Source organism: Bombus fervidus, chromosome 10 (assembly GCF_041682495.2).
Source record: "Bombus fervidus isolate BK054 chromosome 10, iyBomFerv1, whole genome shotgun sequence".
Lineage (NCBI taxonomy): Eukaryota > Metazoa > Arthropoda > Insecta > Hymenoptera > Apidae > Bombus > Bombus fervidus.
Window position 1 is genome coordinate 12,523,891 of NC_091526.1, and position 26,673 is coordinate 12,550,563.

The 26,673-nt window shown below is 36.5% G+C and overlaps 2 protein-coding genes across 5 annotated transcripts; both read left to right on the forward strand.

Annotated features, from left to right (window-relative positions):
* The first annotated feature begins 3,033 nt into the window (after positions 1-3,033).
* LOC139991490 (uncharacterized) lies at positions 3,034-18,671 on the forward strand. Of its 4 annotated transcripts, XR_011800857.1 has the most exons (11): positions 3,244-4,276; positions 6,682-6,884; positions 7,067-7,202; positions 7,640-7,678; positions 9,536-9,647; positions 9,730-9,887; positions 10,018-10,149; positions 10,387-10,569; positions 12,390-12,552; positions 12,658-15,069; positions 15,111-18,671. XR_011800857.1 is itself a non-coding variant. In XM_072011606.1 (10 exons), the coding sequence occupies exons 2-10, from the start codon at positions 6,697-6,699 to the stop codon at positions 13,980-13,982; spliced, it is 2,436 nt and encodes an 811-aa protein (XP_071867707.1). In that variant the 5' UTR covers positions 3,244-4,276; positions 6,682-6,696; the 3' UTR covers positions 13,983-18,671. The 4 variants fall into 4 exon arrangements, 1 of the variants encoding a protein (XP_071867707.1); XR_011800858.1 differs by lacking the exon at positions 7,640-7,678 and having other exon boundaries at positions 3,242-4,276; XM_072011606.1 differs by having other exon boundaries at positions 12,658-18,671.
* Positions 18,672-23,093: 4,422 nt separating this feature from the next.
* On the forward strand, positions 23,094-26,417 carry LOC139991494 (alpha-amylase). The gene is made up of 5 exons (XM_072011618.1): positions 23,094-23,301; positions 23,916-24,346; positions 24,729-25,095; positions 25,641-26,129; positions 26,219-26,417. Exons 1-5 carry the CDS (start codon positions 23,122-23,124, stop codon positions 26,228-26,230), a joined length of 1,479 nt encoding a protein of 492 aa, XP_071867719.1. The 5' UTR covers positions 23,094-23,121; the 3' UTR covers positions 26,231-26,417.
* Positions 26,418-26,673: the final 256 nt, after the last annotated feature.

The window sequence follows — 26,673 nt, forward strand, 5'->3', positions numbered from 1 at the left end:
AGAGTGTAAGTCCTTTAGAATCACGAACTCTCTAGCAGAATTCGTGTAACCCTTCGTTGTCTGACGATTCGCTGATGGAAATTTCGAAAGGAGAACTTGGTGGTAATCTGAAAGCTAGACAGTTACGAAATTCCATACATCAATTCGTTGTTTTATTTGGGAATAAATTAAATATAATGAAACTCCAATTTATTTGCAAGATAAAATTTGGAAATCTGGACAAAGATGTCACATTTTTGGATAATAAAAATTGTTTTGTTTTTAGATACGTAGAAAGTGTATTATACGTACAGAACATATCATTACGAAACCGATATCAACCTAAACGATTAAGATTAGCGAACAGTTCTCCTGTAACAAAAGACAATAAAGGGTTAATAATCAAGATTCCAGTGAAGAGCGCAATCTGCAGGTGTCTGCGCGTGCCAACGAAATCGTAAATACCGCGAGGAACATTGTACAATATCACGATATCTCGATCGTCATCGATTTCCTCATCAATCACAGCCAGCATCGTTAGAAGATTTGTCGTTGAAAAAACGAGCCATGTTTCCTGTAAAATTCATCAAGACAATATAGAATAACCGTTAGCTCAGTCTAATCCTCATAATGGGTCATTGATTCATCAATAATAAGCATTCATCGAGATCGAAACCAGAGTGTGAGTGCATTTAATAATCTATTAAGCGAATGTTATAAATCGCGAATAATCAATCAGAAAAATATTGCAATAAGCGTTCAATCGAACACGATCGACGATAGCGATTTTCGTTCCGAACGTTTCAAATTTCGCGCCTATTTGCGGCTTGAAATATCGGCTATAGAACGACACCGTAGAAATGTTCCCAGAGAATGAATATATGAGAAGAGAAAGGGAAAATCGACCAATATGGTCGTGATTTCTTCGTGGATAATTAAGCAAAAGGGAAATACGTATATATATAATTATAAATATAGATTTAAGACGATGTAAAAGTTTATCTTTGACAATGCCGATGAACGGACGAATGAAAATTCAACGAGAACGTTTATACAAATATATATCTATATATATATATACATATATTATAAATATAAATGTATATATATATATATGTATATATATGACATTTTCTACATTTGGTAAGGATGTTGCATATCGAACGAACGAGACAAAGACACGATGATGATAAAACGATAAGAGATGTAATATTGGATAGCCGAGCGACGTATGGTCGCACGTTAATTAATGTAATATCGAACGTGCCTTATTTCCTGTATATATACATATATGAATATTATTATCATTATTATTATTATCATTATTACCGAACCTCTATCGTAACGTGCAAGTATTTGTGTTGAATAAATCGATGTTGTTTTACGTTAATACCGTGAGGATCGATCATTATTCTTGTCTGTTCACTCGGTCATCCGTTTCTCCCGTTAGGTTGATAGAAAAGTGGTGGGACACGAGAATATTTTGATTTATTGGAAGGATGTTTGAAAATAAAATTAACGTGGACGAAGAGACATGATGAATGTGTATTGTCTATTCTTAGCATCCTTAGACGGAAGCATTTGCCACTGAAACGAAGAAAGACTCGACCAAGCATATTGAAACATTTTAAAGCTACGTAGATGTTACTATTGCGGCGCGTTAGAAGTTGGAAATTTATTGTTTAATAAAATTGTCATCGTTTTCTTATCTAAAAAAAAAAAAAAAAAAACACACAGATGGAATGTCAGACATTAACGGAATAAGCAAGAAAATTTGTAAAAAGAAAGAGAAAGACGATCATAGAAAGAGCTATATAGCTTGAATGTAACATTGATGACACTTTTATTATTCAAAACGATTTCTATAATCATATTGTTTCACATATGGGATAACTATATGCTGCTAGCTAATGTACTCGATTGTTTCCAATATCGAACGATACTCTTTTCATTTCTGAAACTCGATGTCTTTAAAGTTTAAAGCCTTTGTTTTCCTTTGTGCTTAGTTCGATTCATTGTTATGGCGCTATGAATTCCTTTGACGAGCCGCGTAATTGCTCGTGATATTGAATCGAGAGTTCACCATGAAACTCGGTCGTGACATAGTTTCTGATCAACCTTGAACTATTCTGGTCCGACCATAAATTTCCATTTCCACTTGATCGGCCCTACGTGCTGGTTATTAATTATTAACAAATCGCTAAACATTTCGAGTCAATACTCGATTAATCACGATTAATCTGTTGGCCCGTTCAAATTTATTATCACAGCATAAAATTTATTGTCTAAACTGATAGTAAACTGATAGAATCGAATAATAAGGGTTGACATTGATTAATGGTTTAGTGGATTTGAATATTTAAAAATCTTCCTGCATGCAATTTCACGATTACCAAGGATTGCGTGTATCTATCGAGCCATTCACCAATTATCGAGGGCTGCCACGGAAACCAAAACGAAATCGTTCGTTATTTTCGCGCAGGCGTCGTCCGCGTTGCGACGTCTCTCGCCAAGAGAATGTGACCGTCCAATGCTCTTCCATTTGTTGAGCAATTTTCTTACCATTTGCACCTGCCAAACACACCAATAAATTATTTATATTTAGAATATTCATTGATACCTAAAATATAGTGATGTTCGCCTTCCATGAAGGTCACTCGCATCCCCTTTTAACATCAACGAATTTTTAGCCATATAGAAAAATCAGATACCCGAAAAATATTCTAAAAACGAAAGATGTCGAGATTATAAGATTCCAACAATCGTAAAATTCACGACGAATAAATTTTATACACTTCGAAATATTTGTTATATTACGAGAATGATTTAGATGATTTTTTTAAGGGTATTTGATCGAATAAATGAAATAATCGAATTATCGGAGGCGCTGGAAAGAATGTTATAGTAGCTTTCAAAAAAGGAAAGCTTTAATACGTTAGCAGGTGTCGGTACTTGTCCTTTTTCCCCATCTTTCAGCCGGGATGCCTACTTGTTGCGGGGTCGGCTGTTATTGATTAGTGGAGAAAGAGAGAAGGAACCAGAGGGAGACGAACGTTCCTCCACAGACATGAATGGCTCTGGTCCACAGAGCCAGATTTTGAGCTTGACCCGGATTCGTCACGCTGGAGTTCACGCTACCTTCACTTTCGTTACTCGCGTTTTAAGCATAGCGTGAAAAATCGAGAGTGAACAGTGGCGACCAGCCGAACTCAGCTTCATCGCTATCAAACGACATCAAGGGACGGTATACTTAAGCAACTTCGAGCAAGGAAAAAATATCTCTTTTCAACCGCAACCATCGATCACAAAAATAAAAGCAATTCTCCAAAATAGTCGCATCAAACCATCAAACTAAAGATCAAGCCGTTCAACGCAGTAACATCATTATACAATTTATCTTCTCTTAAAATAGATTTAAATAAAAGCAGAGAATTTTCCAAGGAAAAGGTAGAGGCGCCACGCTCAAGGAAACAATTTCCTTGCGAACAAGGCCGTCATCAAATAGGCTAATATCCACGTCTGCCTGTAGGAAATGCAATTAACCCCCCATCGGTCGCGTAATCAACGATCTCAGGATACTGGTAACTAGGTGACATTTAAAAATCCGTGGGAAGAAAGGAGAAGAAGACAGAAGGGAGAGGTCCTTCGGAGGACCTACGGGTCGCACAGGCGCAGCTGTATTCCAGTCTCACCCCTAAAGAGGGTGTGCGAGTGCGCAATGAGGGTTGGCCTGGCCCGAGGGAACGTAGGCTCGGCGCAGTCGAGTGGCTTTGGCCGAGTATGAGCGGCGTTTTCGCGTTTGTCGCTCGAGTTCCATTCACGAAAACGACCTGTTCGAACAACCACCCCCTCGTGTGCCTGTCGGAGGAAGGGTTAAGGCGTGCTTGAGCCACTTGTGTCGGGTTGAAGTCGGGTTAAACGCGAGAAATCGAGAGACAAGAAGGTCGAACCGCGGATACAGGCGTGTCTCTTCCGTACGGTTGCTCGATTTCACGTACCTCGACTGTCAGTAAGGGCACCTGCAAGAGGATAAGGGGTAGCAGAGCCTGGAATAGTTCATTTTGGGTTAACGTACCACCGATTGATATTTTTCTTTTCTTCCGTAAGATCGCTGATTGTTTTCTTCGAGTGGAAAGGAGAAAGAGATGCTGTAGCGTGAACACCGTGGTAGACGGGTCGTTATTACGCGTGTATGGTGGATTATGCGTGATCGTAGAAACGAGGAAGTGAGGTAAAAGTGTTTTTTCGGGGCAAAAGCGGGCCGGCGAGCGAGGGGGCTCCGGGACTCGAGCAACAGGTAATTTAAAAGCTGACTCCGCGGGGCACCACTTTCCATTGCGTCGGTGTTGCTTCTGGGTGAAATGTAGTTGATTGCTGTCGCGACGAGATGATGCAATTTACGCGCGCCTTCACCGTTAATGAGACGCGGCTGTTTCTTTGTCGTGGTTGAAAGAACGAGAAAATTTCATTCTTCCTTTACCGTTGCGTTTCTTTCTCGTAGCTGAAGAAGAGGGAACATTTTATTCGTTGTTATATCTGGGTTTGTTTGGTTGTGGCGTTTTTAACGTTTCGAGTTATTTTGATTTTGTTATAATGTATAGTATTTCTCCAGAGTATTCTTCGATGCAGAATTTTGAAAAATCAGAGCATTTTATTTGTCGTGACTTGTACGAATTCTATTTAATTATTATAAATTAGTATTGGTAATTAGTATTAGTATTAGAAAAGTCTTAAGTATGAATTTGTACATAGTACTACATATACATTAATAACGGTAATAAACAAAATTATTTTATCTGAATATATAGATCAAATTACATGTACTATAAAAAAGGGACTATATTCTTGAATGTTTCAAATTTCAGTTCGCTTTTTGGCTATCAACGTGCCAATCAAATTCTCCGAGTCTGAACACCTACATTGCGTAAATAATTCGCGTTGCTTAAAGGTCGAACGTAAATGAAAGTATATCGCTGACGTGGGACGAGGATTAAACGGGTCTCCTGCTGCAAGTAGGTTAACTACATCGTAGATAACAGGGCTCATTACACGGAAGGGTAGTTAAGTCTTTCGTCAGGGGGTGATTTATCGACGATATAGCAGATTTCCCTACCGGATAAAAGAGAGTGCATTTCGTCCATTAAAGCGTGTTCCCGTGTCGCATTTTCTTCAGAAACTCCTCGCGCGCTCGCCTCGCTGACTGCATTAAGGCCAATCGTGCGGGAATTTGTGCTTCTTCCAGTAATCTTCCTTTTTACAACTGTCCATCACATTTTACATTTCCGTTCAAGAAGTATACAAAGAAAATTAATTATCAAAACGATTATTTACTTAAACAAATTAAATGAAATAAATGAATTTCACTGGAAGGTTTCTACTTTCTCTCTAAAAGGATATTTACTTATTTTTCCTGAACATTTAGAAAAATTAAATAAATACGTTTAAATAAGTGAAATAATTTCTTAGTAACGTTTAATGAAAACATTGCTTACGAAGATCGCATAGGTGAAAAAGAATTTAACGCTGCTAATTACCTGCATATAATAATTACTCCGATAATTGAATTTCAGTAATATCGAAATACCTAACTGGATGAGTATCTGACATTTTTCAGAGCGTTATTATTAAGTCGAGAATTAATTGCAACGAAACAGGACAGCATTGAATTAAGGCTAAATATTTCGATTCTTAATGAAGAATTCCTACGATGTAGATTGCAAATACTCGATTATTATTTATGCAATCAAGTATTTATGTTTGAAACATTCCATCTATTCCTCTATCTATTTTTAAAGAAACACATGGAGTGTTTCCATTCTTCGTGAGTACGTAAGAATCTTATAAATCCGATTTTTATTTATATCACGCTTTGCTAATAATAGCTGTGCGATAGTTGTTTGATCGAACTGGACGTGACTCGAATGATAGTGTTGGATGTTCTCGAAAATAAATGCACCCTTGCTACGGTGTTGTATTGGCAGAGTGGCTGTGTGATTACAGGGGCAAGTAACCTGATGGAAACTCGATATAGGAAGTTAAATCGTGTGAATGTGATATCGACAAGTTGCAAATATTTACTTTCTCGCAGTGGAAATAGTTTCAAATACTCCGTCTCGTTTAATATAAAGCGAAAATGCGAGTCAGTTTGCTGGAAGTCGTCCGTATGGCTTCAATTATGGTTTATCATTTCACTGCAAACGTTGATAATTCACGGCTGACTTCTGTTAATGAGCAATTATGCTTGTCGAAGCTTTTAGTTTCAGGATAATGTTTTTATTCGAAACCAGACTTTAACATAGTAGGTAGATATAAGCTGTGTATAAAAATGCAAAATTCACGCGGAAGTAAAGCGTACCACACGTTAGCTCAAGCTTGTTTATCATTCGCAAAGTTGTTCAGAATATATCAGCAAACTTTCTCATAGTCATCCAAATATATCTCTGCTAACACTCGGAAAGCTTTCGTTTTATCACGTAGAATATATTACAACGCGTGCGCGAACTTAAGTTTCAATCATTTTATTCTAAAATATTAAAGATGCCGTATTTCAATAATAAAATTCTTGTACGTCTTTATATCGTTTTGTCTTTTTTCGTTCTGTGAAACAAGGCAAGAAAAAGGAATTTCTAGACGAAAGGAAGAATGAAATTATACTTTATGAAATTTTTTAATGGAACATGCGTTACACGAAATGTTTTCCAGGAAAATATCAGCTCGATGCCGGAGGCGTCAGGGTCAGAAGTGGCCGATGAGTCGGATTATTCGATTTTCGAGAATAAGACCGGCTTGGCCGAGGACATGAAGTTTCTGGCTAGCATGCCGGAACTATGCGACGTGACCTTCCTCGTCGGTGAAACAAAAGAGCCCATTTGCGCTGTGAAGGCTGTTTTAGCAGCCAGAAGTAGGTTCGTATCGCGATTAATGCTACGATCAATTTCTTTCTTTCGTGCAAAGGTAATCTTGATGTTTAAGTAGTACGTATTATTACAATAACAACACTCTTCTAATATTATTTATTACAACAATTAAAAAGATTGCTATTACGATATTTAGATAAATATAAATACAGTATTCTTTGTTTCTATAGGGTGTTTCAAAAAATGTTTTACCAAGCACCCAGTCCACAGCGTAAAAAGGAACCACCGCCGAAGGAAAACAAGATTCGACTGTTCCTGAAAAGAAGCTCGGAGCCGCTGCTGAATCTGCAAAACGCGGCGCAACAGGTAATCGCAATCATTACAGAAAGATCGTTTTCTGAATACCTCCTCTATTCTTTCACTATATTATCAGAAAAGATAGAAATAGCAAACTAAAAATAAAATCGAACCGATCAAACGTGGGCATCTTTGAACTTATTTGTTACAAACAAGATGGATGAAACACCTACGCGAATGTTGGAATATTACAAATTTAGTACTTGCTTTCCCTCGCTTCCATATTAAATTTCTAATCGATAAACTCTCATTTTCGAAACTCTCAATCTGAAATCTATACTCTGCACGATTGATCTTTGAAATGGTTGCTACAACCGATCGATTTACTGCAATTGAAATAAAAAAAAAAAAAGAAGCATTTTAAAAAACATTTAAACGAATTGTGTTCGAACCTCGTCGTTAAAATGATAGAAATAGTAAGTGTGCGTTTGTTGTGTGCCGTGTAGCGGTCAGGGTTCGCGCAGCAGTTGGCTCCCATACAAGAGGTACTATTATAACGTCACTTCTCTATACGATTTTGCATCCTGAAAGTCCTCTTTTTATTTTACCCTTTCCCTTTCTTTCACTCTATGCTCGTCTCAAGTTTCTGTCTGTTTCTTTCTATTATTTTGTGTTCTTTTTCTGTTCTGAAGCATTACAATAACGAGAAGGATCCCGAATAACGATGAATCCTCGATTCGAAAAGTTTCACCGAGAGAAATTCTATCTCTTAAGAATTGTTAGTTAGATGGATTTGGTCTGTTTCTCGGTGTGTGTTAGACATCGTCAAGCGAATAATCTTCGCGAAGTTAGAATTAATCTGTACGATTGCATGAGACATTAACGCGTTGGTAATGTGAAGTCAAACTGATATGTTTTATAAAACATGTTGTCATTTTATATCATAGTAGATGATTAATGTTTGATTCTTTAGAAAGTAAACGATTAATCTTCATAGAATCAATTAATTTGATTTCTGTATTGCTCGATCAGTAATGCTGGAAACTTTTTACTTTTTAAGTATGTGTCATATATCTTCACGATACTAATGCGGTGTGGTACTATTATTTTTTTTTTCTTTTTTTTACTGAAAGATATAGAGATATGAACTTCATTATTCTTCGAAAGGGCCTCAATTTTATCGTCTCAGGATACCAGACTTTACTTTGGAAAATCACTTTACGGACATTTTTTGAAAATAGTCTTTAGAACTTTTAACTTTATATTTTCTATGAGTACAAAAATAGTTATTGTCTCAGCTTTGAAGAATAATTCTAAGATATTTCTATACTAATCATAAGTATACTATTCTCAAAGAATTGGTTTAAATCAATACCATAAATAGAATATGCGAAGTAGGCAATAAAATTCACAATCACGTAGACTTTTGTTCTTCTACTACGCGAAAGTTTAGGACTTTGATGCATACTCGCTGATCTCCTAATTGCAATCTCAACTGTTATATTTTTTCTGTATTATCTCGCATTACGTTGTATTAAGTTTCCGTGAAACTATGTATTCGCATATGTTTCTATATATTTTTAACGTTAAAGCGACTTCCTGTTTATTTGAATAAATGAAATGAAATGAAATTAAAATGCATAAGAAAAATCACAAATTTATCGAGATAAAATTGACGTCCTTTTATCAACCCTTGCTCGTCAATCTGGTATCCTAATTTCATTTGTAAGCAATTACCCACACGATGCATCCAGCCCAATTCAGTTAGTTGTTAACGAGGCATTCATCGTTCCAGTCTATCTCTTTCAGTCGGCATGCAAGTTTTAAATTGACTACACGGTCTAAGTCTGGAGAATCGTGAATATAGACTGCTGTCCTTCTTACATCGGCACATTTGCAATAACCGTAGACTCGCACGACTGCAATCAAAATCCTCTGTTATTCGAGGACGGCACAATTTGATTCTGTAATTCTGCATCCTACAATTCGTTATGTAGTCGTGAAATTGACGATGATGTATTATAGACGCACAGTAGTTTGCTTATAAGGATATGCAGCAATGCGAACATTCTCGTGGCATCGATACATCGTTTTCAATTTTCATCGATGCTTAACAACGATGGACGATCCTTGGAAATATTTAGAACGTAGCGATTTATTAAAAATTTGTAGTCGACGATAGTAGGTAATTGTTTAGAAATTCGTCATTGATAATACATCTCTTTTTTACAAGTAAGAAGTATCTATAAATGTAGTTAGTGAGTTAGCCTGAGACTGAAAATATTTTCTAGCCATCGCTAAATGCACCGAATCGCTTAGCATGAACTTTCGATTTTCAGTCTTTGAATCGCTGTCAATCTTTTCGTTTTTCTAAATTCACCATTCTTTGCGATGAATCATAGCCGAATCAACATCACACCGTAATCATCGAGGAATTCGAGCCCGACGTGTTTCGTCAGCTGATCGAATACATTCATACTGGATGTGTGACGTTACAGCCTAGAACTTTATTAGGTAAGTATTTCGTTCGTCGTATATATATATGGATTTTGAAGGAAACAATTTCGCGTTAGTAAACTGATTTTAAATTTTAAAGGATTGATGAATGCCGCCGATTATTATGGATTAGAACAGCTGAGAAAAGCTTGCACTGGATTCGTACAATGTTGTATAACAGTGGACACTGTGTGCGCTTTATTGGCGTCGGCAGAACGATACATTCAGTACAAGTGTACGAAATCCTTGGTCCATAAGGTGAGATTGTATAGAAATTTAAAGATATTTGGGATCGTTTTTTGTAAATTAACATTTCTCCGTCTGAGGAAACGAACGAATTCTTTTTACCGTATAAAAGTACTGATATCTTCTTGTTTTGTATTTAAAGGTATTCGAATTCGTCGACGAACATGGCAACGAAGTGTTGAATTTAGGATCCTTCACGCTGCTACCCCAACATGTAGTTCGCTTAATCCTGGCAAGAGAAGAATTACGAGCCGATGAATTCACCAAGTTTCAAGTACGCGAATTTTCTACATTATTTTCATCCTATTGAACCAAGAAATTCTCTATTCGTTATTAATTTTCGTCTATCTGCTATTTCCTAGAAAATATAATTCCTTTCCCTTGTTAATTTCATAAAATTTGTTCGTCATTTAGTTTCCCATTAAAAAAAAAAACTCGAATTTCTATTATTAGTCTTTTTAATTCTGTACGTTTCAACGATTAAAATTCATTGAATATTCGATTATCTTAGGCGGCCTTGATGTGGAGCAAGAAGTATTGCGACAGCAATCAAAGTCAAGATCTGAAAGACGTGATTGGCAATTTCCTCGAGTACATTCAGTTCCATAAGATCCCTACGAACGTGCTGATGAGAGAAGTACATCCTCTGAACTTGGTGCCTTCGAGGATCATAGTGAACGCGCTGGCCTATCAGGTGCGTGTTATTTCAGAATTGTCAATGAAATTAATTTCTAATTCTTCTTTACGCTTTCTTTCTTCTCATTCTATACAAACATCGAGTTTACTCACAGACTTTAAACATTGTTTCGTAATTTAATTAAAAATCAAAGTATTATATATATTCGAATTTTTATCTCTTAGTATCTACTTTATCGTAATTAGAACATTTTCAAGTTATTGTGCCTTTTAGCCTTCTTAGCTTACTGATTCGTATGTCGCAGACAGAACTCGTGCAAAATGTTTTTGTTTTAATGTATCATGAAACAGCTTGATCGAGATTACACTGTTGCAAGCAGCACTTGTAGTGTAGCTCCAGGATTGTAGTTTGCGAATTTCTAGCCAAATCGGCTAAAATGTACATTCTCCACTAAGGTAACTGTGGTGTGCTCAGTTATATCATGTTCGTATAACGCCTCGTCCTAAAAAAGACAAGAAATTATGGTCGCAAAGAATTCAAGTATGATTATGCATTTATGATTCTTCTTGTTCCCTTTGATACAACGTACACCCGTTTCTGTCTGTTACTTTATTATCGAAGCATGCAGATAGTGGAATTATCTCGTTTGAAATGAAAAGATCATCTGGTTCGAAAATTTGGTTAAAAATTGTATTATGTACACCTGCGACACAGTGTAACCGTTTGAAAATCCAAGGGTTTCTTTTAAATTTGATTGAAAAGTGATTTTCAGTTTTGTATGAGACCATTACACGCATTTCTATCTATTATATAAAAACATATATATTTTGCTCAATGTATGTTACACTGTTCAGAATAATTGAATGATTATATATCTAAAGGATACAAGATAATATAGTCTTTAATGTTACATAAGTTTAATAGAAATTTGTGGTTACTGATCGTTGCAATATTTTTGATTATTCTAGAAAGTTTCCTGTTAATTATTCTGGAAAGTGTAAGTCTGCAATATTTAATTGTTTGAACCTTGACATATTCAAATGTTTAATCGAATCAACCTTTAATTATTATATGTAACCGTTTCATATTTGTTACGCGTATTAAAAGAAATTATTTTCCCAAGTACATTTGTCTGCTGTCGCACATGTAGCATTTATTCCATTTGCAATCGTTATTTCCATTCAAATAATTGTTTCCCAAAGTTATCGTTTGAAATTAATACGTCTTCTATCGTTCAATCAGTTACGTGTCATATTTTATATAGTTGTTCTTCGCTGAACATTCGATAAAGTGTAGTAGACATTCGTTTATCGAAAACTGTACAGAAATAAATGATCCTTTGCCAATGGATTTATGGAATTCAAATTGTTTTACACGCTTATCGCAAATCTTCTGACTGTAAAACATACCGACACTAATTAAATATGAATAGAAATTCAGAGAAATGAAGTCTACTCACGCCCCTCACTGTCATCCCTCACACGTTTTATTACAATCTATATATCAATATGAAACAACCTCAATTCGCACCCCAATCTTAACCCTTTCGATATGAAGAGCGAACCAAACAATCCATTTAATAATTTTACATATCACTAAGTTTGAAGAATGACAAAACATTTTAAACATCGGTGGAAATGCAAATTAATCCTTTGACTTCATTTAATTGCTCTATCGATTGAATTTTATTAAATTTTACTTTGATCCTCTTCAAATAAGAAAAATTGTACTGCAAATTTCTTCGCGGAAGGGTTAACACCTCTAATTTTTGATCGAACTTCACCATGTAGAACCGAGTTCTCTATATTTATCCTTTATTATCCGTCTTGATCGGCGGCTCGATTCTGTAAATCTCTTAACCAGAGAGTTTGTTGCAGGCAGACCCAGCAAGCGTCGATCCCGGACACCTGTCCCCCCACAGAGTAAAGCACCAAGACCGTAGCTTGTCGGTGCAGTCATCTCTACAGGACCAATTCGGCAGCAACACGTCGCTAAGCTCGACTGGGTCTGACGAGGGGTCCGACGAGAAGCAGCATTCAGGTAGCAACTAACCTCCGGCCACGGCCGCATTGATCGCGGCCGTATCGGACGAGCCTCGACGCGAGGAAATTCCTATTAACGTTGCGGTCTCGCACCCGCTTGAAGGTAAATACGGCATAGCAGAGCAGGAGATAAGGGAGCACGAACGATGGCCGAAGCATCGCTCTTCCGAAGAGGAGGATATACAGCGGTTGATCGAGCAACGGAGTCAGTATCAATCGATGAGGCAAGAGGATACGCTGCAACGACAGCACGATGAACAGCTGATCAGGAAGCAGGAGGAGGAGCTAAGGAGACAGGAGATGCAGGAAGAGTTCGAGAGGAGGCAGAAAGAACTGCAGAAGAAGAAGAAGCAGGAGGAGGAGTTGAGAAAGCAAAAAGAACAGGAGAAGTTAAAGAAACAGCAGGAACAGGAGGAGTCGAAGAAGCAGCAGGAACAGGAGGAGCCGAAGAAGCAGCAGGAACAGGAGGAGCCGAAGAAGCAGCAGGAACAGGAGGAGTCGAAGAAGCAGAAGGAACAGGAGGAGCCGAAGAAGCAGCAGGAACAGGAGGAGCCGAAGAAGCAGCAGGAACAGAAGGAACTGAAGGGAGAACAGGAAGAAGAGTCGAAGAAGGCGGTAAAAAAAGTCGATGTGACGAAGAAGCAAAAGGAGGAAGAGATTAATCGACAGAGCCTAGAAGAAAAGAAGCAGGAGGAAGAATTGAAGAAGCAGGAGGAAGTTAAAAAGGAGGAGGCTTCGAAGGAAGGAAAACAGGAAGCAGATTTAGAGAAGAAGCAAGAGGAGGATAAGGAGAAGAAGGAACAGCAGCTGGAAGTTCAGAAAGAAGACGAAGAGAAACAGAAACATCGAGAGGATAAACAAGAATTACAACAACCAGAAGAATCGCAGAGCAAAGAAAAGATTGAAAAAGAAAACGAATCAGAGGAACCAAGCCTATCGAATCAGGAAAAATCACAGCAACAACTGGAAGAAGAGGAACGAATAAGAAGGGAGCAGGAGTTACTAAAGCAGCAGAAGGAAAAGGAACAACGAAGAATTCGCGATGAGAGAAAACTGCAACTACAGTTGCAGGAACTGAGAACCCAGTGGGCATCGGAGGAATTAACAATGTACAAGCAGGAAGAAGCCTTGCAACGACAGATAGAGAACCTGAGATACGAGGAGCAATGGGAGAGTCGACAATTCCAGCAGATGCAGTTGTATTTGGAAGGTCGGAAGCCTGAGGCGGAAAAGAAACCAGAAAAGCGGCAAACAACGGAACGAAAGAAGGCGGAAAAGAGGAAGGACGAAAGAGTAGAGATTAGGGTACACGGGGCGGAATCCCCTAAACAGGAAGACCCTGCCGTGACTGGTTTCTACATAAAGTTAGTGGTGAGGCAGGAAGGCAGGGCGAATTTGGTTTGGTTGTTCAAAACGCACAAATTTTAAATGGTTCTCGTTTCTCGTTATCCTCTACTCTGGTTTTATACACTGTTGACATTTTATATAATAATTAACAAATTAATTTTCTCGCTGGAAGAGAATTGTTTCAGAGTATGACTATTCCTATTGTTTGAGTTGTCTCGCCAGAGATTTCTATATAACGAATCGTTGTGTTTTGCGAGGAACATTCTTAGTACATTAATGTTTTTTATCGTTGGAACCGTATACAGGTATTTATGATAAACGCGGAGACGTTCACTCATGGTGGTTGTTAATAAAACCGAATCTCCATCTACAGTCAGTCAGTAAAAAATTCACTTCTGTAAATGATTGTAGACGAGGTACGTGCTCATTAAAGTGATTTAATAGGTCATACTATACTACTACGATAATCGTACGATTATTTTAAGGATACTCTTAATTTGCGTAGTCTGTGGGTTGTAATTGAACGCGAAGAGTTATTTCAGTAACACACTGCTCAACATGATTAGAAAATTGCGTACAAGAATCTATTTATTCCTAACGAAATTTGATTATTTTCTATGCTAAGTACACGGTATCCTTTTACGTTTTCAGCGATTGATTTATACGAAAAAATTATTCAAGGAACCGGCGAAGTAATTCTCCGATTGCTTCGAGCAGTATATCAGCATCAAAACGCAAAATGTTATCGATACTGATTTTGAGAGTGTTATTTTACAACTGACATCTTAACGACTACTTATATACGATAATTTACACGCGTTGCCTGCCTGTGAATTCCCAACCATTTCTTCGATCTAATCATTATCAATTATATGGTGTCACGCGACGGCGGAGAACACGACTTTCGTCGACATCAATCAATTCTCGCTTTCCCATTAAACCACTACTTCATGATACTATACTTATTGCTCCGTCGACTTTTCTACTATTCTCGTATTATTATTATGGCGATCTACTATCGCGGATCGAAAAGGTCTACCCGATTTTTTACCAAGCATCTCGAACATTCATTCGATCACTGCACGAAGAAGAGGAAGTAGAAGATCTGTATCGTTTATTATGAAAGAGATTTTAACGTTCGTACGAAATGAGAGATAAAGTATGCACAGTACGCGTATAACTATCGTAGACATATTTGCAAGAATGAAGACCAGCAAATGAGCAGCTAATGAGAAAATTAAGAAGTATCTATGTAGACGTTATTGTTGAACTCTTTTACAAGGAAAAGACTACAAATTATATACATATACATATATATATATATAAACACAAGAGAATATATATACACGATATCTATATTTGACACTATATTAAAAAAAAAAAAAAAAAAAGACAATTGATATCGCTTATGGGCGAGGTGTTCGAGAGCTGTGGTCGACGATTTGACAATGATAAATAATTTCATAAATTGTTACTAGAATCTTACAATTAGTTCTATGCTTCGGACTTTTAAAATGAATGTTTGAAATGTGAAAATGAACGTTTCTAAAAATGAATCTTGACAATGATGTACCTTCGAACGAAAATCGACGTTGTTTCGATGAAAATTGTCGATTTTTATTTGCCACGATCTCTTATTTTTCTACTTCAACGTTTTCATACGACTTGCTTACTTACTGTACCCTGAATAATATAATTTCGCTCGCATGGAAATGTAATTCTGCTGTAGCATTACAGCCGCTTTTTATCACGATTACGATTGACAATGATAAAAGTGCAGTACGGTTGATATACAACAATTTTACACGGGTGCGAAGCTGTATAATCGTGCTGCTGACTCGCATCCACTTGCGTGCTTGCAACGAAAAATTGTTTATGAAACTGTGAATACACAAAGTAGTAGTAAGTAATGTTTAACGTGCAACAGGAGGAAAAGTGTTTTCGACGGTAATTTCGAATCGTTCGATTCGGCTAAATATTTATAACGCGCTTTTAATCTCGAAAGCATCGCTGATTCGATACTTTCTGTTCCGTTACCACGCTGTCATAACTTTTCATATTTCATACAACAACCAGTGATTGTGTTTTTCTTCAGTTCTCGAAATTCTTTATAATTTCGATTATAGAAAGTAGTAATAAGTAATACGATAGAATAAAACAAATTTCCAATTGAATTTGCCAAAAATTTGTCAGAGCGACAAACAGCGCTACGATAAAGCGGATAATTCGAGTTTTTGCTGTCAACATTCTTCTTCCTAACTGCCGCACCTAAGCTAATTGTTTAAGCAGCGGAGACGAAGCGGACTATCATCTATTAAACGTTGTTGATCGATGTAATACTCAGCATTGGTACAAAGCAGAACGACGGATCGCTTGATTCGCCAAACGCTAAACCCTTCGTTCATGCAGACGGAAAATGAAACTATTTAAATCTCGACGTAAGTTGATTTATATGATATAAAAATTTACGCCGAGTTAGTTGCTACCAACTCGTGAAACGATGCGCAATTTCTTCGTATATCGAATCAAACAAACAAATGTACCTATGTAAATTGTATAATATTGTGATTATCATTCGTATTCTCTATACTATCGCGAAATTTCTTCGAATAAGTAATTTATTAATTATTGTATCATTTTCCAAGAGTTTCTCAGAAATGAAACTTTCTGTCGCAGGTTAATTTATCGCGAATTAATATCATCCAAGATTCCTTCGTCTTACTATTTGTATATTTGAACAGTGGCAAAAGAATCGTTCGATACTTCAACAATTCTTTGTTATTTAGATTTATAACAACAGTATTAGAATACCTCGTATCGATGATACAAGATCATTCGAAGAGGATTTTGACGATAGCCTCGCACTGTATGTATCGTGTACAGTTTGCTGCAACGATTTGACACGAGCGCGATAATCATGCTTAAAATCATCATTGAAAAGATTATGTTAACGATAATAAAAGATCTAATTGTTGATCTGTGTGTGAAAACTTCACGCAATTTCCTGCAACCACTAGAACGCAACGATCGAACGAAGAGGAATTTTAAGTTTAGTCATCGAAGAGGAAGTCTACTACTGAAAATATAATGATTTCAAGAAACTTGAAACCTCGCAAGCACTACCTTTTCGTTTAATACTTCAAACTATTTGGAATGGAAGAAAAACATGGCTGAAGCATCGTTGTGATCATGAGCTTTCCACGAATCTTCTTCATAATCGTGTCAGACAGTCGTGTATCATAATATCGCATAATTATTAAACAAATCTACAGAAATAAGGAGAAAGAAAATACTGCATCGTTTTCATCGTTCTCCTTTCGTACAGCGTTGACAATACTTTAATCGTACGACACATATGTTCCCTATCTCAGGCTAAACGTAAAATGATAAAAGTACATATATAGAATTATAATAAAATAATAGAAAATCGTAATCTGTAAGTGTACTACTGCTTTGCCCAAAAAGGTTGTGATTCACTGGGTTTTGTTTCACTAAGGAAACATTTTCACGAGTAAGTAACATTTTCTCCATTCACAGACTTGTAATTAACTAAATATTAGTTATTTTCTTTGTATCGATACGATTACTACATCGTTCTAAATTATTTAATCCTCCATTCAAATTATTCTGTACGTCCTAAAATAATTTATATACACTTCGTTCGAGACTGATCCCACGATTAACTTCTCTTCAATTTACATCGTTTATTCATTTTCCTACGAAAAACTCGTCTTTATCTCTACGGTCTTTCGATAACAACAGAATTCGAAAAGCAAGGCAAGAAAATCGACGTCACACCTTTCTCGACAACAAACATTAATTCAGCGAACGGTGAAATTGATTTTTCAACAGAAAGTATTCGACAAATTATCAAACGCACTCTGTATAAATCAGAAAAATGAGAAACACGCTGAAACAAGAGAAAAGATCGACAAAAGTATAAAATATTGTTGTTTATTCGACACGATGAAATCTTATTTCTGCCAATAGCTGTAAGAAGGAAAACTGTTCGATAGAACTGTACAAAGCTCAGTGGTATTTCAATGATGAACAGGTGTGGAGGAAATTGCACGTTGTCGATGATAATCGCATAAAAAAGGAGAACAACGGAACCGGGCATCAAACCGTGAAGCTAAATCGCAGCCGTCACTGTCGGAGAATTGTATTTTATTATCGTTACGTTGTACGCGGCTCAGTTGCATAAGTGTCAAGAGTATATTTATGAATGTGGTGTAGTCTACTTAATCTGTGTATCGTTGTCTGTCCGTGCGCATCGTTACTTCTGCTGTTTTGTACGTAAGGTGTGCGTAAAAAAAAAAAACAAAAAATTAATTAATAAACAATGATATGTCGTTGAGTAGCCTAAGGGCGTTAACTACCCGTTACAGTGTTACCATCGATCCTACCGAGATTCAGTCGATCCGATCCGGACAACTATCTTCTCAATTTTTCTTTCGATTGTTTCGTCAAAATTTTTATCCAAATAATCGATTATTTTTTGACGTGCGAGGAGGATCTGAATTTTTCTACAGGATAGATCATAATTACATTTATAACAATTTTCAAGCAACTTTTCTCAAATTTTCTTTCCATTCTTACAAATTTCTGCTATATTCTTGTTATAAGCGAAGAAACGTTGCGATTCGATCGACGAGTTTAACGGTGATCGATGCAATTCTATCTAAAGTTCGATCTCTATCATGTTGTGATATTCTGTAGCCAAATGAGTTGAAATAAAAGGAGAAGAGCGTGATGTCAAGGAACAACGAAGCAAGATATTTTTATCCCTTCCTGATGTACTAAATCCATTGAAATTTCTCTTTTTTTCTCTCTCTCTCTCTCTCTTTTTACCGATAAAAGCCTTTCTACTTTTGACGATCGTGTAGTAAGTGTAACAAAATTATATTGGATCAAAAAAGCTCGCGATACATGAACCGTCACGAGCGGATATTTACAACGTTGATTTTAATAAACGATAGAAGGTTAAAGATCAACGAGAATCATCGCGGCACATCAACTTGAAAACCTTCTTGAAAACCTTCTTGAAAATTAACGTTGCTCGTTACGGGCGACAGATGGTAAGCGTACCAGGAATAATTATAATTTTCGACATCCTGATGATTGTGACGCAAGGCTCGAGCGAAATTTGAACGATCCATCGTGCCATACGTTATTGAGCGTTGTATCGACGTTAATGATCGATTTAAAGAGCCTGGCTGTGATAATCATCCACTGAGCGAATCTATACGATTAAAAATAAACCTAAGCAAAGAGGCATGACTAGGAAGATAAGTGAAGCAGTAAAATGTGTTATTAGTATCGTAAAGACGTGTCTTTCTGTTAGAGGTAGCTTCACTGGTTGCAAGTTGAGAACAGCAATTTTACAAGTAAATCGAATGCGAGCTATTTCCTAGCTAAATTTATGCGACAGTGAGACTGATTGCAAATACTATAGCGTTGTAATGGTGGTAGAATAAACGTGAAATATTGTCGAAGTAATGGTTAACTGTGTAGTGATAGACTTTCGAGTATATGTGTCACTAATTGTAAATTGTAAATATAAGAGATAAAGCACATATCTATGAACACCACGGACAAGGAAATGGGATTATTCAAGTGCAACAAAATTACTCAATGCAAAAATTCGAGTAACCGCTTAATTCTAATTACTTGATAACATAATCTCGTATATTTGACTTATAGTATTGCAGCTTATGCAATAACGCGCTTGATACATTGTTGATTACGTTCTACTGTTACTATACGATGCAAATAACAAAACGATTGAAATTCAATTTATTATTAGAAATACTCATTTATCAGCTACTTGTCGAAGTATTTTTTACTCATAACAATGCTACCTGTTATTTGTTATATTTTATTATCTGTTTTACTTGAAAATGTATCGTGTTCCGGTACAATATATGCACACATTTAATAATCTCTATGTAACGATCAATAAACCAACCTGTTGGACTACTAGTATGTTATCGCAATGATAAGTACTTCGTTCTCAAAGTACATTAATCAGATATCGTTAAAACATCACGTTCCAGCTTTTTTCCCAAAATATTATAGTTTTCACCTGGATTAAATAAAATATACAGAGTGTAGCAAATAAACTCAACTCAACTGGCCGTAATAGTTACAATCCGCTCGTACAAAACATTTACAATGTAGTCAAATTTTAATTATCTAAAATGTCTTATCCTAGCGAAAGTGAAAGTGAAAGTCACTATAAACATTTCCATAATTTATAGATAACAGTGAAGAGAATTGTTATTGTTTAAACGTTAAGATAAATGTAACGATTCACTGACTAATTATCTTAATGCATTAATGTCAGTTACGATAAACAGCAACATACTTTTGCTTTTACTTTCCGATGTAACTTAATTACTTGATTTTATAATATTGATAATATCGAACCGACAAACAGATTTGCCTGGAACGAAATAAATAGATTGCCGAATAACTGCATCTATTCAACTTATTTAACATACTTCAGCATCCAAAATGGACTCTAGCCTCTTACTTTAATCATCTGGAAGGCTATAAAATTGATTGAGTCATCAGGCCGAGCAATGATCATTAAGCCTACTGATAAGCGCGATAATGTGTTTGCATTTCAAAGTAGAAATATGCAAATGAGACACAAATGCTGGAGGGAGTTGCACAGATGACAAACTGGCGCTCGATAGAACGTAAAAATTATCTTTAAAATGCTTCGCAACGTTTCTTGAATTCGACAAGAATATATTTGCAAGTCTCACACTTCGTATTCCTCTCTTCGTTTCTCCATTCTTACATTCCCTACTTCATATCAAATCGACATCAACAATCCATCCCACATCTAACATTCTTTGATCCACATCATCGTTCCATTCTTCATATTGGTCATTCATTATCGTGTGACTGACATTCCCTTCTTCACATACTAGTTCAATAATCCCACCTAAACAAAGAAATAATGAGATGTGGAAAAGGTACGTATAAGAGGTGAGTATCTACACGATTGTAAAGCGATAGATAGTAAAAGAAATTCTAGAAATCGCTTAAGTTTACATGATGACTCAACCAAAGTGAGATGAACTTAAGTATGAGATAAGTACAAGACGAGTATAAGATAAAAATAAGGTCAGTATAAGGTAAGGTAAAAATACGGTCAGTAGAAGGTAAGTATAAGGTGAGGTAAAAATAAGGACAGTACAAGTATAAGGATAGTACAAGATAAATAAAATTTCCAATTCCATATTCGGAGAATATGATGTACGAAGAGGTGGCACGCGGAAGCATCACTTTCCCCCAAAATCGTAGCTCGATTTTTAATGTTTAAACTACTCAGTTTATACATCTACAATGTACGATGCTAATTTTTCACAATGAATTTTTTATACAATGTGAGATACGTGGGTCTAATATGCAAATTATCCGGGCATTAGGTATGAAAAATGAAGTAGGAGTTGTGATATACGTGGGTAATGGTATGTGGGAAGCGAGATATAGTACGCATATGATGGAATAGAGTAGAACTAGATTGAGACGAGATAGACTGATAAATAACAGCATTCAGACGTAATTCTAAATACAATTATACATACGAAGGTTTAAATTTCCTACCTTCGCGTTTCATTTTTCTACAGCATTATCGCCGCATTATATAGCGAGGAGAAAGATTGGCGGATCGGAAGAAGTGGGGACAAAGAAGACCATGGTCGAAGACTGATGATGTTTGGCATTAAAACGAGCGTGCCGCGCAGCCGTGCATCGACAGCGCGGCTGAACTCGTCTGGTAGCATTAATAAATGAGGGACATCAGCTTTTAATTACGCGCCTCGCTCGTAATTGTAACCCGCAGCGAAATCGTACGCTTCCAGCCCGCTACTTTATAAGCTTCACGACGATATACGCGGCACGACCATTGATAACAACCAGCATCGCTGCCTGTTGCTGCTCGATGCGTTGCCTGATACTTTGCTGAATTAACGGTTGCTCTTAATTATGCTCGACCAAACGTGGAGTCAGCCTACTCGCGTTCTTCCTCCGATCGTTCGAAAATCTTTCAGGATACCAGGTCGACGATTAAGAATTTTATGGCAGATTCGATCCTTGACAACGGGAATCTTCTCGCAGATTGAAAATAACTTAATGAGGATGTTTTGGCACACGAGTGATGTATATGTTACAGGAACGATGTTAAAAATATTTGAAAATTAAATATCTCGTTTGTTTCTCGTTACAACTGAGCAAACGATGCTTTGTGGATGGTGTTTTATTACGATAATCGAGCTCTAGGTGTTCCAAGCATATATTTTTAGTAGCCTTTGAACTTGTGATTAATTATGCATTAATTATTCGCGCAAGTCACGTACTTCTATAAATTATTATTCATTTATTATGACTTTCGTTCACGTTTTTCATGAGTCAAGATACCTATTCGTGATAAATATTGCAAATTTATTAAACAGTATCGTACAGAGCAATATTTCTGTAAGAAATGTTTTGAAAATGGAGATACTTAGAGTGTATACACAATCGAATTATCATTTTTATAAGACAGTATGACGATTCAGAAATAAATATCACGTTTTATAATACTTGGGGAAATATATCATTGAAAAGAAACAACAGTTTAATAAAAAATGATACATCGCTTCTTCCAAGGTATTTTTCACATTTATAGACGTATCTTATCTTTCGTAACCATAATGCATTCAGATACTTATATTTAGCCTTTCTTCCATTAATATTACGATACTTGAATACCGATTTTTCAACGAAATCGAGAACTAGGCAACGACAGTTGTATTTAAAACCTTTTGCTTGTGACAGTGACAATATTTTAATCGATTCTATGATTAAATAACACTAATTGTAAATGAATTCTTATTTAATCTAAACAAATTTCCAACGTCGCACTTTTTCTTCATTTCGTGTTAAATTAAAATCGAAGAAAATTTATCCTAAACCGAATAAAATCACAACATTAAAGGTTCCACTGTTCTGCTTGTTTTAACAGCTCTGTTTGTTTCATTGTCACGGCGATAAGAAGATAAGTACCATATATGATTTCGTGGGATAGACAATAGACCTGAGTCGTATCGATAAAACGTAGTTCGTGGCAGAGGGGTGTAGACCTTTGGATACAGAAAGCGATTATGTAAGCGGCGATAGGTTATATATTAAGAAGCAGAGCATTTTGCAACACAAACTGACCACGATGTTGGCGACCGCGACGTTTTTAGCTGTACTCGTATTGGCAGCGAGTGAAGCCACGAACAAAGATCCCCACTTTGTTCCTGGCCACGATACCATCGTGCATCTTTTCGAATGGAAATGGAACGACATTGCAAAGGAATGCGAAAGATTTCTTGGGCCAATGGGATTCGGTGGAGTGCAGGTATGAAATAAAATAATTTCCCGATACAAATGCTATCCGTGATAAAGCCAGGTGTTTTGAAAATTCAGATATATTTGCTTCGTTTGACGTATAAAAATTTCTTGAATATTTGTTATCAAATTCAATTACACGAATAAAGAATACATGAATTATTTTCAGTGAAGTCTCTGATAGAAAATTCGGGTGATTTTGGAATCTCTTCTCACAGATGTAAATAACAATAAAGCCCTCTATCAGCGATTATCTTCAGCCGCATTATTGTTCGATTAATTTATCACTTATGATCGTTATCGATCAAGTGCTTAATTAGTTTCACACATAACAAAATATTGGAGAAATGATATCTTTAAGAGGGAGACAAACATAATTCTTTTATCTGAAACCTGATTTTCACGTGTCATAATCACAACACAACACTAGAATACTAGATAATTATCCCTTCCTACTAATCAGATTTCTCGAGTTAGTAATTTATTCGAAATAAACGTTTCTTCTAAATTCATTAAACATGTACATCACTGGCTAAACTCTTTTTTTATTCGCGAATCTTCCTATTTTTCTTACAATGTATCGAATGTATAGAATTCATTATCAACGCGACTCCGTCACTGCAGGTATCACCGTTACAAGAGAATCTGGTGATCACTAACAGACCATGGTGGGAACGTTACCAACCAATTTCCTACTTGTGGACTACGCGATCCGGCACGAAAGAAGAATTTATCAATATGGTTGCAAGATGCAACACAGCTGGTGTCCGAATTTACGTAGACGCTATCCTGAATCACATGTCCGGCAATTGGAACAATGCTCATGGCACTGGAATCTCCAGAGCAGACACGTACCACTACGAATATTATCAAGTGCCTTACCACTCTCAACATTTCCATAAACCTTGCTCGGTTAACAACTACAACGATCCACAGAACGTGCGAAATTGCGAACTGACTGGTCTTCATGATTTGGATCAGAGTCAAGAATACGTCAGATCAAAGCTGGTGAATTTCTTGAACGAAGCTGTCGACGCTGGTGTTGCTGGCTTCCGGTTTGTATAGTATTTCAGGATAAATTGTCATTTTCAGCGAAAATGTTCGTCATTTCGACAAATCTTAAGAGCCAAAATATATTACAATATAAACGCTATTTATTAATTAACTATTTGTTAATTAGATCTTTGGTAAGGAACGCTTGAAATTGTAGAGCTTCTGTCAACAATGATCGAACAATTATTTATTTCACAAATTGTGAATTATTTGTGTTTTAAAGTTGCTGCGCTTGACTCGATAAATATTTTTTAAATTTCTAATTTAAATCTCAAGTGTTCTTTTCTACCAGAAGTCTATGTTATTCTATTTCAATTAAATAAATTATTTCAATGTAACAATGTAAAATTACGCGGCAAATTGCTAACAGTATATATAATTCAGAATCGATGCTGCCAAGCACATGTGGCCAAGCGATTTGAACATCATTTACTCGAGAGTAAAGAACCTGAACACTCAACATGGTTTCCCTCCAAATTCCAAGCCATACATATACCAAGAAGTGATCGATTATGGTGGCGAGGCAATTTCTAAACGCGAGTACAACCAACAGGCTGTGGTGATCGAGTTCAAATACGCCTCCGAACTCTCCAACTCGTTCCGGGGTAACAATCTTTTGAAATGGTTCGTCAATTTTGGAGAGCAATGGGGTCTTTTACCCTCTCAAGATGCCCTCGTTTTCGTCGACAATCACGACACGCAACGTGACAATAATCAAATACTCACTTACAAATCATCAAAACTGTACAAGGTAAGTGCTGCGTGAGAATTTGCCTTTATATTCCAGGAAGTACTTGATTTTTTAGCGTTTACATAAAAGTGTTTTCCTTTAAGTAATTTCATGGTAAGCTAGACAATATTTGGAGCTTTGGAAATGATAATTATCGTCCATTTGGTTTGTAAAGCGTAGCGCGAGTCGTGTAATCAGGAGGGCGTGAGTCTGCAAGTAGAATAGGTCGTTTAGTTGTCAGGCATTAGGATGCAAATATGAAGCTTCTCCCTCGGTGTTTCATGGGATACTCTGATTTTAATTTTGAGATACCTTTGAACGAAAACATTGAATTACGTATTCTGAGAGTAATATAAAGTTCTAGTATTTTATTAGATTATTTCTATGGAAACGTTAAATTACGTATTCTAAGTGTAATGGGAATAAAATACCAGTATTTCTCTGAAACCTGCAAAATAGGATGAAAAACAAAAATTCCACAAAACTAACGAACCATTGCTAACAATTATCAAACGTTTTACTCTACGATCCTTCGCCTGTTGTATTTTGAACTAAACTACTTGCAGATGGCGGTCGCCTTCATGTTAGCCCACCCCTTCGGTACACCGCGAGTGATGAGTTCCTTCGACTTCCAAAGCAAGGATCAAGGACCACCTCACGATGGCAATGGCAATATCATATCTGCAACTATCAATCCAGACAACAGTTGCGGCAATGGTTGGATCTGTGAACACCGTTGGAGGCAAATTTACAACATGGTTCGCTTCCGCAATGCAGTTAATGGAACGAGCATTAAGAACTGGTGGGACAATGGCAGCAATCAGATTGCATTCTGTCGTGGAAATTCTGGATTCGTTGCGTTTAACAATGACTGGCATGATTTAAGAGCCACCCTCAAGACATGCTTGCCTCCTGGTCAATACTGTGACGTGATTTCTGGTAACTTGGAGAATAGAAGATGCACCGGAAAGGTCGTTAACGTGCAACAGAATGGCGATGCTTATATCGAAATCACTAAAGGAGAGGAGGATGGTGTTCTTGCTATTCACGTTGGGGTGGGTTTGTTTTAGAGATGATCGAAAGAGTATAAATTGTCATAAAGTTAAGGATAATGATTAGATAATTGGAAATATTTTATTTTCAGGCTAAACTGTAAACGAGTATGAAGTCGATCGTCACGAATGTTGAAAGGCACGAACAAGGATGCTGAAATTCGCATTATATCAAGCGATGTCTCCTGCTAGTATTACATAGATTGATCTAACGTACAATTACACGCGGACGCATCTTGTAATCAAAGAAACATTGTACCTACTTTATGAGAATAAATAATTTGTAAATAATTTTTATTTAAATGTCAAGCACACTTTTATTTACTACGTGTGACATATAAAAAAACTAATTTACTCGTCAATTTTATAATACGTCTGTTTCAAAGATAATGACGGACCTCTTTCTCGTTATAATTATTGTTATTTCAATAATTCGAATTTATTAATACGAAAATTTACATAACTCGTAATAATTGAGTTCAAAAACTAAAACTCACGAAAAATGTACAAGCTAAGCTCTATATGAGAATTTGCTTTCACATTCCCC